A 19,251-nucleotide genomic window follows, 5' to 3' on the forward strand; every position below is an offset into this window, starting at 1 on the left:
AAGGACTAACAATCCGCAAGCAAACACTGACTTCCAAACTGACCTTCGAGGACTTATAGTCTCCATGAAATTTTTGACTATCAGCAAACCGTCGAAAACTGACAATCTAGGACTAACAGTAGACAAGCAAACGTTGAACACAAGGCATACCGTCGCAAACTTACAGTTCACAAGCAAACATTTGACTTCAAGGGAGACCGTCCAGAACTTACAGTACAAAAGCAAACATTTGACCAAAAAGCAGATCGTCTAGAAGTAACAATCCAAAAGCGAACATTTTACTACACTGTCGCGAACTAATAGTCCACAAGCAAACATTTGACTACAAGACAGACCGTCTCGAATCAACAGTCCACAAGGCAGACAGTTGCAAAATTACAGTCTACAAGCAACATTTACTACAAAACAGATAAGGCTGTCGAGAAGTAATAGTTTACGGGCAACCATTGCCTACCAGGCAGAGTGCCGATGGCTAACATAACGCCGAGGACTAACATCCCGCAATCAAACACTGACTTCCAGATAGACCATCAAGGACTAACAGTCTACAAGCAAACATTAACTACCAGTATCCAAGCAGTATGAATCCAGGGGAAGTAAAGTCAACGTGAACGTATCGTTTTTGCTGAAATCGTTCGATTAATCGCATCAGGAGTAACCACAACCAAATAAGAGGCAAAAGATACCAAAGGGACATTCAAACTCATAAGTCGAAAAAAATACTGACAACGCCATGGCAAAAAAAGAAAAAGAACAAAACACAAACAAAATTACATAAAACACAACATAGAAAAGTAAAGACTGAGCAACACAAACCCCACAAAAACCCGGGGATGAGCTCAGGTGCTCCGGTTGGGGTAGGAAGATTCTGCTCCATATGTGGAAAACGCCGTGCTGCTCGTATAAGTACACACCGGTGATAAGTCTAATTAGGTAGGTCACATTCGGCGAATAGAGGACGGGATAGTAGTTACGATAATTAGGACATATCTGACGTCATCTGTTAAACAGATATTCTATAATGGTCAACCAACTCGTGATGGCGTCCGTAACATTTACGAAAGGATGATTTCAACTTTACCACTTGGAACTCCTTGTTTAATTGCTTCCTTGTGAGCAGCAAATCTATATCGAGGAAATTATGATAGGAAATACAAGCACTGGAATATCGTATCAACTGGGAGATATATATATTCCAAATGCAGGCCCTGCTTGAATGTTGCTACATAGAAATGGAAAGTTCACAATTGGGAAGCTGACATCATCTCTTTTGTCGTAAATTTTTGTTTGCAGCCGACCCTTATTGTTAATTCCTAGATGTAATTTAAGATATGAGGCAGACTTAACTGTATCTGTTGTATCCTTTATCTCAAGTTTGATGGGATAGATGCGAGCAACATGGTCACCAAACTTTGAATTTTTTAGTAAGAGAACAAAAGCGGGGAATTTAAAAAAGTTATATGGATACTAAATAACCAAAAAGAGCAAGAAAATATTCAGAACCATCTTAGGACGGATGTACTTAAAGGAGTTACAGCCTAAGTTGTTTGTTATATAAATACTAATCACGAAAATGATAATCTTTTTTTAAATTACAAATTAACAATCGAAAACCAAGTCCAGATGTCCATACATATAGAATTTTATTACTGACGGTATTCAGCTTTGGCGTATATGTTTTTGTAGGTTCAAGGGGTACTAGCTTTCAAATTCATGTTCACCGATTTCACTCAAATTCTCATATTTGATTTATAACAATGTAAATCATTTATCCAAACTATAAAAAGTCTTAAATAAACAATTTACAGGGCATGTACTCGATAATATGTAGCTTCGTTTCGTGTGTATTTTAGTCTAGACGCCATCTAATAAACTATCGAGTTGACCTCCGATCACCTCCGATGGTCATATAAGCAATATAAACATAAATATAGATATAAATAGATTAACGAACTCGTGCAATTGGATTTTTCTAGGTCTGTTTAATTTCATATCATAGATTAAGAATATATGTTTATCATCGTTTTTACCTGTATAAGAATGATTTTTTGTGGCTCGAATCAGTCAATCAAATGATTTACCTTTGTTTCATTTTCAATGTTGACATTCTTTTCCTTTAAATAACTCAACACGCACAATGCATGCGTTATCGATCTCTAGCTAAGGGGTTAAATTGAAGTTCACATGAATACGGATTCAATGAGGTCTAATTATTCACTTGCAAGTGAATAATTCATCATCAATTTTTCTTAGCATATTTTGATAAAATTGAACCATACTGGCTGCTAAAAGCGAATTATTATTTCACTATTTCACTTTCATTAATGAATGATAAAACACATCATATTTTAGATTTTTTATATATCTCGTAGCTAGTGCGTATTTAAAGACATGATGGCTAATAAAAAAATAACTAAAATGTAAACGTAACGTTTAATATAATATTGCGTAGTGATATAAAATACTAATACAACGTTCTATAATCATTATTGTTTTTCTTCTACTTAAAACAACCGACGATAGCACTATGAAGAAATACTATATAACATGTAACCAAACTGTTTCATGACAGTTTAAAATAAAAACAGTTTCATTAATATGGCACGTACATTTAATTTTAAGAATCTTTAATATTTCCAACAAAATTCAACAGATAATCCAAATAATATTGATTTATTGATGCAAATAACGATTTTTTCATTAAAAATAAAATATATTTTTGGATTAATTGTGATTGTCAGGTAAGTGTACAAAAGCTGGTCAAGGTAGATTAAAATTTGTGATTAAAATACACACAAATTTGATAATTAATAAAAAAAAAAACAAGACTTCTTTGACACAAACACACACACACAAATGCTAAATTTCGTCTTAAATTTTTCTCCAAAACGGCCACCTCACTTTCATTCTTGACTGAAGGAGAAAGCGCTAGGAGATATTAAATAATCAAAGGATAACAGCACGTGGACGTAGATTGTTCGAGTGGAAATGTTTTTTGATTTTTGATTTTTCTATTGACTTTAATCATTTTTAATTATCTTGTTACATGTTTAACTATAATCATATAATTTTGTTTGTAAATACTATGTTTTCCTGACGCAGGTGTCAGTACTCCGCCGGAGCTTTGCCCTGTTGCAAAAGGGGTAGTTTCACAATAATATATATATATATTGTTAAAATATACTTTTTTGGTCTTTTGGAAAATGTTGTTTGTGCTGTATTTTGACCCCTCTAACAAGAAATTTGTTTTGCATGCACACGTATAAAAATTGCGGTTTTTATCCAACGCAATCATAGGTTTGAACGTTGTTTTCAATTTAGACTTGTTTATATTTTTTCGTTTGGGCTTGTATTATATTTGCCTTCGGGTTTATATGATCCGTTCATCCTATTTTGACTCCTCAAAATTCAAGAGTCTATCCTAAATTGAGGTAAATTATGTGGCCTTCCAATAACCGTTTCGATTCCTAACATCACTGAAGAGACATTAATTGTCGAAATCCGGATATGGTGTACAAAAAATCTTTGCACCTTTGTTTGCGGTATACCATCTTTGCCGCAAGTTTATTGTTTTCTGTTTGGTATTAAATTTATAGTTAAGATCCATTTATTACACCTTGTGATCCGTTTATTTGGCAATCGCCAATGGCAGTCAGCAGGATTTAAGAACATTTGTTGTTCGACCTGTTAGTCAAATGCGTTTTGTTAAAATATACTTTTTCACTTTTTTGGTCTTTTGGAAAATGTTGTTTGTGCTGTATTTAGACCCCTCTAACAAGAAATTTGTTTTGCATGCACACGTATAAAAATTGCGGTTTTTATCCAACGCAATCATAGGTTTGAACGTTGTTTTCAATTTAGACTTGTATATATATATATATATATATATATATATATATATATATATATAACGCAATCATAGGTTTGAACGTTGTTTGCAATTTAAATAAATATAATAACTCTAAATATCAGCACAACAATGTTAAATCTGCAAATTTGCAGACGCAATTTTTTGTTCTTCCTTCGCCGGAATTCGAACTCATGCTATTGGGATATCGTGACAACACCGCCTGCACTGTGTCCAGCGCTCTAGACCACTCGGACACCTAGACTGAACTAAAAATTCAGCTTTCGGTGGCCTTTCCTTGTCAGTTCAATCTAGAGTTGTAACACAGTACATTATATATTAGGCATGACATGAAGTTGGAATTGAATGCAGATTAGCTAAGTTATCTGTCGTAAAGGATCGTAAGATCGTAAGATGTAGTCATAGAAATAATTATTTGATAAGTACGTCTAAACAAGTGACAGATCCATCCATTGGATCACCAGTGAGGGTGATGCACGGCGGAAGCAAATTTTTGTTCTTCCCTCGCCGGGATTCGAACTCATATAAATATATATATATATAATCATTAAGTGTATAATCAAAGTTGAAAGATAATCTCTTTAATTCCTTGCATGGAATTTGAAAACATTAAAGAAAGAAAAATGAAAACATCATCAATTACATGTACAGTAAATAAGATTATAAGAAATTATACCTATACAAGGTTCAGGTTTTGACACCCTTTGGTTTTTTAATCTATGACATTTAATATGTAGTTTCAATAAAATTTTATTAATTTTCTGAGTTATTTTTAGGAAACGTTTGAGATGAACGATATTACTCGTAACGGATAATTCTACAATATTCTTTTTCGGTTAATTAAACAAAATAGGTTACTTTCTGTTCATTTTGAATAAGCTTCTATTGTTAAAAATGTTACAATGTTCTACCGGAATATATATTGAAAAAATTTCTACAATTGAAATCAATTTAGTGTATTATTCGTAGTGCTACAAACTGAAAGACAACTTACTGGTACAAACTATACAATTTCCTGGAAGACAGATAAGCAACTTACTGTTATAAACATTTATACAATATTCTTACAGTGTAGGAAAATATCAGATTTATTTGATAGCTTTAGACACATAGAGAGAAGCGATGCTCGTCGAGCTTTTCTCCGGTTTTGTAGCGAGGACAAATTAATTTTATATGTTCCTACATTGTACAAATATTGTTTTATCCTGCAATTTAACAATTAACTTAAACGTATAGGTTTTCCCCCCATTCAAATCGTTGAATTTGTTTTTAAATGAAATCGTTATGATTAAAACGCGTTGATCTGTTATAAATGTAAATAGTTATTTGAAAATAACCGTTCGCTCGCAACTGAAGCAAGATAAAAGGGGACTATTCACGTGTATTGCTCCATGTTAATATGTCAACCTGTATTTGTTAAGTAGAAACGTCGATTGCAGGATAAAATACAATTAACTAGATGACAAATTAGCAATTTGTGTAGAAAACAAAATTGCCGATGGTTGGATAAAATAATTCTCCAACGAAAAACATTTGGCAAACAATAATCAATCAATGAATATCCTACTCACAAAGATTAGTTTTCTAAATAATGTTTTTGATGATTCAAGATAAACTATATTTCACATACACATAACAAGCTTACAAACAAAAAAGTAGATAAAAGTAAATGAAAGACGTTTTCGCCCAGTTCTCCTTTCTTGTATTACCTTTTCTGTTTATTGTCATAATTCAGGGCTGAAAATAAAATGGTGTACTATGAAAAATTAGTTTCATAAAATTTCCAAATCAGACTTGTAACAAATACATGTTAGGTATTGATAACGTGAGTTTAGTAGGCATTTACAGTTCCTTCTATGATTCTGGCAAAACCCAAACTTTTAGCTTACGTTACCTAATAGATTTTTTCAGCTTATTATATGTATGTAAATTATAATATAATCATCATTCATTATATATCACATTCACAAATAGACTTTCAAGTTTGTATCTAAGAACATATAGGTTTTCAATCAAAAAAGATATCTTTTAAGAAATCCAAGAATTCTTTCTGTTATTAATGAAGAAGTAGGTATAAGTCAATCCGATAACAACAACACGACAATATTTAGCATTTCAAAGACAAAATAACATTCAACATTATTGACAAACTAAAACATCGAAAATCTTTGAAAGATGAAAACATCTTCTACAGAGTCCTCTAAATTCACATAAAAGACGAAAGTATACTGACGTGCTTCCTGATTGGAATAGTTTTAAAATGTGGCGTTGGTAAACAAGTTTTAAGTACTCAACTCCTCCTTTTAGTCATAATATTATATCAAAATGATAACTGGAAAAGAAAGAGCTAACGTTTGGACTTAGAAGCTATCTAAAACTAGAATAAACCAATAAATAGACAAGAAGCTACTGTGACCTTTTTATTTACCTCGTATGGTGGTGGTTCTTCGTTTGGTGCTGGTTGTTGTTGTGTATTCTGCTGAGGGGGTGGTGGTTGTTGTTGTGTATTCTGCTGAGGAGGTGGTGGTTGTTCTTGTGTATTCTGCTGAGGAGGTTTTTGTTGTTGACTCCTTATCTTTGGTTCACTCCTAACATTTTGTTGTCCGTGTTGTCCAAGTGATGCATACTGAGTTCCACTATCAGAAGAAGCGGCACAACCCATGATTATTCCCTAGTATTTTTTTTTTCTAAAACACACACAAAAACACGGCCTTTAAATTCTTGATTTTTTTTTTTTTTTAATATTGTTGACATTTGGATGATTTGAAGTGATCGCAAATGATGAAGACTACACAGTGTTAAAACAACACTCCAAACCAATCTTCAAACAACCCTTCAAGGGTTATTGTAGGTCAACAAATCAAGTCTATAAAATTATGTTAATACTGGTAAACAAGTTAAAAAAAAAAGAAACAGCTACATGTTCAAAACTCGAACCGAGCTCGAAAATGAACGATATGGGAAAAAACATGTATTACGAGAAAAACGTAATTAACAAATCGTGTAAACGGAACAAGACTATGGATATTTGTTGGTTTTAAGAAATATAGATATCCATATAGCAATCATTTAAAAGTTTTGTATACACATATATTCAAATATGGAGTAGAAATAGCTTCATTGACTATTACTTGTATAAAAATATTTTTATAGACTTGATTTGTAGACCTACACACATTGTTGTCAATATAATGGAATTTTAAGCGACTGTCATACAATTGAGAGGTTTTGCTAGCTATAAAACCAGGTTTGATCCACCATTTTCTACATAAGGAAATGCCCGTACCAAGTCAGGAATATGACAGTTGCTTTCCATTCGTTTGATGTGTTTGAGCTTTTGATTTTGCCATTTGATAAGGAACTTTCCGTATTGAATTTTCCTTGAAGTTCGGTGTTTTTGATATTTTACTTTTTTCATACATTTATATACCACCACTACCCTCTTAAAAGCTTTATATGCACATGTGTACATCCATGTATATGCATATATGCCACCACTAACCCTCTCCACCAACACGCACACAAAACAAAAATGAACGAAATTTGACCGGATGGATTCTTATACCTTGATAATCTGCTTCTACAAAAATGGTCGTACACATTCGTGGTTCAAAAATGCATCATTTAAAAAGAAAACTTGATACATCCTATATGCGACTGTTTTCATTTCAAGGGGAAAGAATTAAAAAAAACTGAATTTAAAATTTCTTTTGAAATAGTTATTTTTAAAAATTACTACCCTTTGATGTGATTTTAGGGAAATGATTACATTAAAGTAAACCAATTAGACAGCAACCTAAAAGATAAGTTAAGTGATTAACCGTACAAACCATAAAATACAAAACAACGTTAAATGTTATTGATTGATTTATAGAATGGGAAAACATGGTTTATTCATTTGTTTTTTTTTAATATTGTTGACATTTTGATGATTTGAAGTGATCGCAAATGATGAAGACTACACAGTGTTAAAACAACACTCCAAACCAATCTTCAAACAACCCTTCAAGGGTTATTGTAGGTCAACAAATCAAGTCTATAAAATTATGTTAATACTGGTAAACAAGTTGTAAGAGTCAATGAAGCTATTTCTACTCCACAAATTAGGACATAAGAAAGGTTTAAGATAATCATTAAATAACCACACAAGAAGGCATATATCATTGTTCAAATACATTAATAAAAAAAAAGTAGCAGCTACATGTTCAAAACTCGAACGGAGCTCGAAAATGAACGATATGGGAAAAACATGTATTACGAGAAAAATGTAATTAACAAATTGTGTAAACGGAAAAAGACTATGGATATTTGTTGGTTTTAAGAAATATGGATACCATATAGCAATCATTAAAAGTTTTTTATACACATATATTCAAATATGGAGTAGAAATAGCTTCATTGACTCTTACTTGTATAAAAATAATTTTATAGACTTGATTTGTAGACCTACACACATTGTTGTCAATATAATGGAATTTTAAGCGACTGTCATACAATTGAGAGGTTTAGCTAGCTATAGAACCAGGTTTGATCCACCATTTTCTACATAAGGAAATGCCCGTACCAAGTCAGGAATATGACAGTTGCTTTCCAATCGTTTGATGTGTTTGAGCTTTTGATTTTGCCATTTGATAAGGAACTTTCCGTTTTGAATTTTCCTTGAAGTTCGGTATTTTTGATATTTTACTTTTTTCATACATTTATATACCACCACTACCCTCTTAAAAGCTTTATATGCACATGTGTACATCCATGTATATGCATATATGCCACCACTAACCCTCTCCACCTACACGCACATACAAAAACGAACGAAATTTGACCGGATGGATTCTTATACCTTGATAATCTGCTTCTACAAAAATGGTCGTACACATTTGTGGTTGAAAAATGCATCATTTGAAAAGAAAACTGGATACATCTTATTTGCTACAGTTTTCATTCAAGGGGAAAGAATCAAAAAAACTTAATTTGAAATTTCTTTTGAAATAGTTATTCTTAAAAATTACTACCCTTTGATGTGATTTAAGGGAAAGGTGTACATTAAAGTAAACCAAGCAACCTAAAAGATTAGATAAGTGATTAATCGTACAAACCATAAAATACAAAACAACGTTAAATGTTATTGATTGATTTATAGAAAGGGAAACATGGTTTATTCCTTTTGTTGAATCTTGGTAGCATTGGAGACGAATTTCATTATCAGCTAAAATGTCCATTTTTTAACGACAGTAGAAAATTATACCTAGATAAATACTATTTGGCTCGTACAAATACATTAAAGTTTAGAAATTGATGAGAAAATTAAACAAACAGTCCGGGCTAAAAAGATTATGCAAGTTCATAAAGTGTGTAAACAAACATGTAGGTCCTCCTGGCTAAAATGTATATTATTTTGAAACCGCTGTATTGTATATAAATGTTTGTAAATAGATGCATATTCCTATACATATTTTACACCCTCTCTGTACTTATATATCTGAAATGGTTATGAAAATAAAGATATTGTATTGCATTGTATTGAAATTGGAGTTGAACTAGCTATGAGTAATTGCGACTAAGTAAGTCAGTGGTAAATAACATCACAATATCTACCGTTTTGAGAAAAGAAGGACAATACCAAAAACACAACAAAACAAAACAAACCGAAGATCCCGAAGAGGGTCGTTCATTTCGTTATTTCTATATAAAACAGAAGGTCTCAAAAAGAGGCGTTCCTTTCGTTATTTCTATATTTAACAGACTGATATCAATCTCAAAGTACTTTTCTTTTAACAATGAAATCATTATATTGGTGTCAATTAAGTCTGTAACCGATACCTTAATCATTTTCAAAGCAAATCAGTGCGTATCTACTGAATATCACAAAATCGTCTCAGGAGTTAGTAAGGGTTTTATTGGGCGACTCTCGCACTTAGTGATGTTACTCCAGTTTCACTTCCGTTTTTCTTTTCTGAATTATTCTACTTATTACCTTATAGAGAAATTGTGCTAAGATTGATAGGTCTTAAGTTGTGAACATTATAGCTTTCTTTTCAAATTTTATTTATTTTTTGTGAATTGTTTTTCCAAGAAGAAGGTTCTTAAGTAAAAGAAATTCTGAAGTTGTCGTCAGGAGATTAAATTGAAAACAATCGCACACGTTGTTAGCTCAGATTCAGTGTTTCTTCTGTTCTCTAACTGGGATCGTTTTACTACTTATCCAGTCTTTCATAAACCTTATTGAAAACAATATGTGAGTATTTTGTGTCTGTTGAGTAAGGCCATTCTAACTGATTCTTACACACGTCTTATGTTGAGCTGTTACTCCACTGATAGATGATTTTTTTATTAGTTGTTATTGTCTTTAAACTAGTTTTCAGTAACTGCGAGTACTCTCAGATCTGTACTTTTTGTCTTTGTGCTTTTCATAGGGTTTTTTGTGCTTTGTATTGATCTGATGAGTTAAGCGATCAGCGTTCCTGATAAAGGTAAATCCAGAAAAGCGCTTCGGACGCATGCAATTATTAAACGTGTTGTTTTCAATTTTTTACATCACTGGGTCGATACCTCTGCTGGTGGACTATCAGTCCCAGAGGGTATCATCAGCTCAGTAGTCAGTACTTCGGTACTGACATGATTTATAACAAACTTTTCTAAAATTGCCCGTTTATAAATTTTGAAATTATAAAGAAACTAAGGTTTCAACTCCCTCAGGCAAAGTTGACCTTAGATGGATTTGGCCATTTGTTTTAGGTATTTTTGTCATATAGCTCTTCAACTGTTTCGGTACTTATACATCCCTCGGATTTCAAATGTTTGGCTTTGAGCGTTCCTGATGAAGGTAAATTCAGAAAAGCGCTTCGGACGCATGAAATTATTAAACGTGTTGTTTTCCATTTTTTAAGCCCTTTTTAACTGATGTTTATAGTGTGTACTGATGTTGTACTGTTATACCACTGTCCAAGGTAAGGGGAGGGTTGAGCGGTCATTAACATGTTTAACCCCGCAACATTGTATATGTGCTTGTGGTTGTTGTTGGTTGTTCTCTGTCGTACTCCTTATTTGTTTTTAGTTAATAGTTATTCATAAATCAGACCGTTGGTTTTTTCGTTTGAATTGTTTCATTTTTTGTCATTTCGGGACCTTTATAGCTGACTATACGGTATTGGTTTTGCTCATTGTTGAACAGGCCATACGGTGACATAAAGGTGTTTAAAAAATGCATTCTATTTGGACTGTGTTGGATAGTTGTCTCATTAGCAATCGTGCCACATCTTCTTATGTGTAATGATAAGAATTACTAGGAAATCTTTCGAACAATACTAGATTGTTCAAAGTTTGGTATCGTTACTTTCTTAACGTTATAAACTTAAAAAAAAACAATCATTACGAAGTGTTCTTGTGTGTGTTGTGATGTGATTGCCTACAGAAAATAATCCACTGAAGTCCAAAGTTAAACAAAAAATGAACACTTAATGATCAGCACAGAGCACACATCCTTTAGTTATTGAAATGTGTGCATCAAATGTGATATCTTAATGTTCTATAAACTGGTAAAATGTAACGTATACATACAGATCTCCTACCTTTATATATATAAAGAATCACAATATTAAACAACCCCTATTGATATCCATACATACATTATATTTTCCTGTGTGATGTTGTTTTTAAGAGTGAACCCACTGCCGTTATATCCAATGAACCTTATCTCATGATCGATAAAATTAAAAACCACAACTTTATTTCAATAAAATCATTGACCATAAACTATTTACATATGCCACTAAGCAACTACATAAACTTTATTTATCATAGATATTTACTTTTTACTTGTTCATTTTAAACTTTGTTTGGAAATTTATCGGTAATTTAAAAATGAAGACGCAATCGAAAAGCGTTCAATCATTGAGGTCTTTTTAAAGGTACGATCTACGTAACTCTGACATTGATACGTATGATTGTTTAATTCTAAAAATAATTTTAAAAATCGTGATTTAGTTATACGAAAAGAATGTTGTTAATGTTTAGATTATCCATAATGACGTATTAGAGAATTGGAACGCGACATGGTGTTAACTGTAGAAATCGCACTTAATTCTACTTTTTTGATAGTGTCTATTAAATTACAAACTATAAATTAACTGAACGTACAATTAAAGGCACTTAGATCTATTATATCCGTATATCAAACAGCAAGGACATAGACAAAAGCAAACCATTTCGTCATAATACAAAAATGCTCGAACTTTAGTAAAGTTGATACATTTAAGGTCAAGGAACAGTAAATAGCTATGTCACAGATGCTTGTCAACATTTGTATACACTTTTGGCACGTTGAACTATAACTGATAATTGAGAATAAATAATGCATTTATCTCGTTTATTGTCTGAAATATTACTGATTGAATTCTTTCAAAATAGGTGAAAATTTTTATAGAAAGAACATCAAATAAGCGAAAAACGTTCTTATATTTCTCTTTAAATCATCACATCTTCAATTTTAAGTCCTTAGTTTTTTGTTAAAAAACAATATGTTGTTGATACATAAACTTCCATTTTAATGATATGAAATAATCAGATGGTCACCGACTACGTTTTTGGAGTAATAACCAATCTGTTACTTACCTATTTGGTAGTGAAAAACGTCTAAAATTACGTTTTACTGTCTACAACGCAATGACGTAACGCTTATTTCGACGTTTTTTTTTTTCATTTTTTTTTCACCTAGAGCATTACTTTAAATAGTGTATACCATAAAAACGAAGTCGGTGACCATATCATCATTTTTTATCATTTAAACGGAAATTTGTGTACCAACGACATATAGTTTTTTAAGAAAAATCTTTCGGTTAGAAATTTGAGATGTTAAGTTATATTTCAAACAATAAAAGAGATAAATGCATTATTTTTCAATTTTTAGTTATAGTTCAATGAGCCAAACTGCATGCAAAATTTTACCAAAATCTGTGGCAAAGCCCACCGGTAAGGAAATCATGTCGTCATATACTCGGTGTCATCCTGATTTGCCTGAATTTTATTGTCCCATTTAATTGAAGGTTAAAAAAAACATAAGGTGTTTTGTTGTTTTAACTGCTATACGTTATTTCTGAATTGTGATCATCATATTATTACCTGTAAAATTTTATAAAGGATAATGAATTCTACTATTAAATGAAGGGAAATATGCAAAAATATATTTTACAAAATATGTGCAATTTTGTGGAAATATCTTACAAATTTACCAGGAAAATGCATCGAATTCGACAAATATTTTTAACAAAATATACAGAAGAAACTATCATTTTGACAAAATATCAACGAAATTTTAAAATTGTTGGTAAAGTTCAGAAAATTATAACAAGTAAAATAATGAAACTTAAGAATTGAATAAGTGCCTTTTAAACTTTTTTAATTCATTCACCTAAAATATTTTTTTGTTAATACTCCGAAATTTTGATATAGAAAAAACAATAAGTTCTAACAATTAAATTAAACTGTGACAATTGACATAATGTGGATTTGAAAATATTTTATGTATTTTGATAACTTTGGAAATTAGTAAAGTTAGCCTGGAAACGAAATGTCCATGTTCTTCTGACACGTATGTCCTCTTGTTGACTGTTTGAATGGCCACTGTTATATTATAGTTCGTTTCTGTGTGTGTTACATTTTAATGTTGTGTTTCTGTTGTGTCGTAGTTCTCCTCTTATATTTGATGTGTTTCCCACAGTTTTAGTTTGTAACCCGGATTTGTTTTTTTCTCAATCTATTTATGAATTTGGAACAGCTGTATACTACTGTTGCCTTTATTCATCTTTGTTTTTTCTTTAATGTCAAGCTTTTCAATTTTGTTAATTCATTTACTTACTTGAGTTTTTGAGATTATGCAGTGCTATTTTACCTATATTCAAGAAGATAATTTAAATTATCCAATTTAGAGCATCAAATTAAAAAAAAATGCAACTTTTCAATGTCCATGGTCGTCCGACACAGTGTAGACCACCACCTATATTTTGAACTGTTTGATCTTTTACTTCCATGCCTATTAGGCATAAATAAGACACATGTTCAAGTTTTAAGAATTGTGCTGTGCTGAATAAATGATTTCAAAATATTTTATAGCACTAAATTATAACAGAACTGGAGACAAAGCGATACAAAATGTCTCAGTTCGTCCGACATATTTTCACTTCAATTTTAGTTCTTTTCAAACTTTATAAAATTTAAATATGAGTTTCTAAAAGAAAATTCCGAGCTGAAATTGATAAATTATGTTTGATTTACTTTAATTCAATTATTACGGAGAAATATGTAAATTTTAAATGCCAAACTTTGTCCGACATAACACTTGACACCTCTTACAGTTCGAGAAAGAAGCAATAATGTGAACTTTTATCTATCTTTTGAAATTGAAAAATACTTACTACAATAATATATCTACCATAAAAACCCAGACAAATAGCAAAATTATTTGATTTATTTTCTATGTGAAATGTCAAATCTTGGTAACACCTTACTCAATACTTGGCCATATACTGCTTGATATTACTTGTTTTTACACAGTGCTTTATGTATTCCCTCTTTTTAATGAATGAATAAAATTGATTCATATATTATATAATTTAAGTTGTAATAAAAGAACACTTCATCATAGATTGGTGTATTTGTATCACTATCACTGAGAAACTTTAATGAATGTTAAGAGGCTTTTATAAATGAATTCCACTTTTATTTGTTATTAGTTGTATGTTAAATAAATCAATTGAATTGACATTAAATTATTGAGAGAGAAAAAAAATGATTTATTTATTATTTATTTATTTGCACAAATAAAAATAGAACTACACAATGAAAAATACCAGAACATATAGAAATCACAGATAGACTTTACCTATAAAGTTGGAACAGACTATACAATTGTATGCTCATTAAACCTTTTGTCTTTTTCGTTTACTTATATAAAAGATAATTGGTATAATTGAATGAAGGCAAAACAGGAGTAAACCATACACACAGATATACTTCAGAGGAAATATAGTCGATTGAGAACTTTTTCCGAGAATTCCAAACGTATTACTTTTGTTTTAAATCGTATATTGGTTATTTTAAATTTCATTTTTTTAAATACTGAAGACGATTTTTGACACGACTTTCGACTTAGTCCGCTGGCAGTTAAGGCTACAAAGAGGCAATTAACACTATTTTATGAAGGGCATTCACCTGATTAAATTATGTAAGATTGGACAATAGTATTATGTATTTGAATAGAAGACAAACTAGTAATTGCCAGATTAGGTCACATCTGATTAGTTGATTGATTGTCTATATTACTATCTAAGAATATTGTTCTCTGTTGTTTATTGTGTGTCACAATGTAAATATGTTCGTGGTGCTATAACATTTAACAACTGCTTTTCAATGAAGAATTCATTCCTTCATTCATAGTCATTGTCATATGATTAATTTTAAACGAATTAATAAATAAGATTGTAAACTGTTGCTTGCGTGTTCTTTCCTGGGATATTTGATGTAAATAAATCTGGTTTATTTAAATAAAATATGTCGGCTAAATATCTGCAAAAATTTTTCGTTCGGTCTTTATGACTTTTAGCCACAGACCGCGATTCATAACATCTGCGATAAAGGAAAGGCGAAAGATACCAAAATGATATTTAAACTCATAATATGAAAACAAACTGACAACGCCATGGCGACAAAAAGACAAACAACAGTACACAAAACACAACAAAGAACACTGAAGATTGAGCAACACGAACCCTACCAAATACCGACGGTGATCTCAGTTGCTCCGAAAGGGAAGCAGATCCTGCTCCACGTGGGGTACCCGTCTGGTTGCTTTTGCAAGTACAAACCCGATGATTCATCTAATTCGGTAAGTCAAGTTCGAGGAAAAGAAGCGGGATTGTGGTTACGACCATTAGAACATATCCGTCGTCATCTGTGAAACAGATATCCATAACGGTCAACCAACTTATGATGCCTTCGTAAAAAATTTCGAAGGGATGGTTTCAACTTAACCACTTGAACTCTTGGTTTGATAGCATCCGTGTAATCAGAAACCCTATATCAAGGAAATCATGATAGGAAATGCAATCTATTGGAGATATATATATTCCAAATGCAGGCGCTGCTGGAATGTTGCAACATAGAAATGGAGAGTTCACAACTGGGAAGCTGAAACCATCTCTTTTGTCGTAGACTTTTGTTCTCAATCGACCCTCGTTGTCATTTCTAGATGTTAGTCAATGTTTGAGGCAGACTTATCTATATATCTTTTGTATCCTTTATTTCAAGTTCGATGGGATAGATGCGTACAGCATAGTCAACAGACTTTGAATGAATTATTCAGTGAGAGGAAATCATCTTTTTAGCGGACCATAAAGGTTAAGGATAATGTTGGCTTCTTTTCGATACAATTAGTCTCCATCAAATTACCAATCATTCGATAGTTTACCGTACCTCCAATGAGAGCAAAGATACTACCGGTATTTAGCAAAAACCAATGGCTTTACTCAATTCTTTGCCTATTCAATATGAGTATTCAATATAAAAATAAGAAGATGTGGTATGATTGCAAATGAGACGACTTTCCACCAGAGACCAACTGACGTGAAGTTAGCAACTATATTTCAAAGAACGGTCAACAATAAGCAAAATCCCGAAATGACAAATGTACAGCAATTCCAACGAGAAAACAAACTTTTTATGTACAAAACAACACATGAAAATCAAATATGATATACTAGTATAACAACAAACGATGACAATTGAATTAAAAGCTGCTGGCTTGGGACAGGAACATACAGAATGTGGCGTAATTAAACATGTTTGCTGGCGCCAAACCTCCCCAAACCTTGGACATTAGTGTAACAGTAAAACATCAAAACAAACAATAAGAATCAGTTGAAAAGGCTTAACCAATTAAATCGATACAAAGCACAAAACACACAAACAAAACACAAAAGACACAAAGTACATAATTGAGATTACTCGCAGTTACTGAAAGGTAGTTCAAAGACAATAACAACTAATGAAAAAATCATGTATCTAAGACAAAACATCTTAATAATCCAATTCGTATACCCGCGATTTCACAGGTGCCTTCTTGTAGATGTTTAATCTCTTACGTTTTATAAATTTACAGAAAATTACCATATCAAAGACAATTCATGTCAACACAGGAGACTACTGCTCTGGTGATACACTCGAAAAAGAAACGACTCCTAGTAGCGGCATCGACCAAGTGGTTGTAAAAACTAATAAAAGATACATGTCTAATAGTTTGATACGAAAGACGCGCGTTTCTTTGAAATAAGACTAGCAAGTGGCTCTTGAATCGACATATTTGGAAGATCCAGTCAATAACGAAGTTGACGCGCATTATTGCCATTCTGTCCAACAGTCTATATTTAGGGTATATTAAACTACAATCATTTTAACATATTATCAACTGTAAATTAGGAATACAAAATTACGGCATCAATGATATTTTGTAATTACACAGGAGCACGGGGATACCCTCTATAGCAATATGTCAACCAGCATTGGCATCAACCCAGTGGTTGTAAAACTCACCAAAGATAATAGGCTCATAATTTGATACGCCAGTCTCGTGTTTCGCCTAAAACACAACATGATGCTCCAAACAAGCCTGTATTGATCACCAATGTCTTGACATACCTTAATCAGAAGCAACAATAGTTTACCGATGTTCGAATCTCATAAATATATTAAAAACATGCAAATCAAGGTATAAAACTATAACTAAGGGAATCCCATTAACTCTTAAAAGGATTGAGACCGAGTGCGATGACATGGTAAGCGCATCCTATGCTATGCATGCATACCCACTAGCCGAATCAACACTTAGTAAAAAATGTAAAACGTCACAATCTGAAATAGGACACGATCAGTAAAGTAACAGACGACTATTCTGGTATCTAAAGACCTAAGACCAGAAAAACAAGTCGCTATTGAGTTAAGACACAGAGACATCGTATCGATCAAACAGTTCGTGATGATGACGGTAAAATTTATGTAGTGTCAATTAAAGTCATTCTTCCACATAACTCTGTTGGAGTAAATTTTGTGTAAAGAGAACACCACTATTAAGTAAGTCCATGTATTTTCAACTTGCAAGAGTGTAATGATGAGCGTAACTGAGATGTGCCAACGCCATACGATGGGGCAGAGGTATATGTTACTGCTGAGAAATGGGAAATTGACAATTGGAAACTTTAAATCATCACTTGTGTCAATAATTGTAGTTTAAAGTTGTCCAGCTGTGTCAATATCGTAGAAAAGATCAAAATGAAGCAGGCCTTCTACTTTCGGTAGTATCCTTAATTTCAAGGTCACTGTGATATATGAGATGTAGACACTAATTGAAACGTAGGTTGTTGAGTTACAGAACATCATCAATATAGCTGAAGGAAAAATTTAAGAAGGCTCTGCATAAATCATGCTTCACCAAACTCAACAAATATGTTGTCGATCAAAAAGTCCAGCATGTTGATGATTTCATCTTCGGGAAATGTGTTGTTGTAATCAGTGTTGGTCTTGACAAAATTAGATTTTTCACGACATGAAACGTTTCCCATATTTGTAGAAAAAGCTCTGTTTAATGAAACGGTGTAGTCGATCTTTCAATTGAGTAATGGGAATGGTAGTGTAAAGAATAAAAAATCAAAGTTTCGATAATACTGCAAAATTGTAAAAATTCTAATTGCAGATTCTTCAGTAAATCTTTAGAATTTTTAAAAATCCAGATATGGTTGACACCACTGATTAAATATTCCTCATCAGAATATTTCTGCAGGCCATCTTTTTCTGTGGAAGGAATGGTGGTAAGAACCTTAGAAAGATGTTTAGTCGAACATCTTGTCGGGCCGAATATATATCGTTTCTTATAATGATTGTTTTGGTATCCAGTATAAAGATGTTAGATATTCATCGTACTTCTTTATGTGATTTTCAAGCTCTTTAGTGAGGACCGGGAATCATTCTAAATATGGGTGGATCTTATAACCCTAGGTAATTATCGATGTTTCAAGGTGTTAAGTGGTTTGTATCTTTTGTACTTTGTTTATAGAGTGTCTATATGCCATTTTGTTTTTTGTTTTGTTTATATAGTTATTTGTTTGTAAAGTGATTGAGATCATAACACAATTTTGACTGCTGTACCCCAATTTTTGACATTTTTACCTATTATGTCTGTTTGTTTTGCTCACACATTGTTGTCAATATAATGGAATTCTAGGCGACTGTCATATAAGTGAGAGGTTTATCTAGCTATTAAACCAGGTGTTATCCACCATTTTCTACATAACGAAATGCCCGTACCAAGTCAGGAATATGACAGTTGTTTTCCATTCGTT

The 19,251-nt window shown here is 32.2% G+C and overlaps 1 protein-coding gene across 3 annotated transcripts in view; it reads right to left on the reverse strand.

Moving 5' to 3' along the window:
- The window catches only part of LOC127731188 (calpain-A-like), a 37,841-nt gene extending 26,211 nt beyond the window's left edge, over positions 1–11,630 (reverse strand). The window contains exons 1-3 of one of the 3 annotated variants that reach the window (XM_052240137.1): positions 11,494–11,630; positions 6,395–6,555; positions 6,297–6,334 (exon numbers count right to left, since the gene is read on the reverse strand). In XM_052240137.1, the coding sequence (XP_052096097.1) occupies positions 6,297–6,334; positions 6,395–6,530 (174 nt within the window). In that variant the 5' untranslated portion in view covers positions 6,531–6,555; positions 11,494–11,630. Of the gene's footprint in view, positions 1–6,296; positions 6,556–11,436 lie in introns of all 3 variants that reach the window. The other 2 variants (XM_052240135.1, XM_052240136.1) reach the window with 2 other exon arrangements.
- Positions 11,631–19,251: the final 7,621 nt, after the last annotated feature.

The sequence above is a fragment of the Mytilus californianus genome, unplaced genomic scaffold (genome assembly GCF_021869535.1).
Source record: "Mytilus californianus isolate M0D057914Y unplaced genomic scaffold, xbMytCali1.0.p SCAF_2, whole genome shotgun sequence".
Taxonomy (NCBI): Eukaryota; Metazoa; Mollusca; class Bivalvia; order Mytilida; family Mytilidae; genus Mytilus; species Mytilus californianus.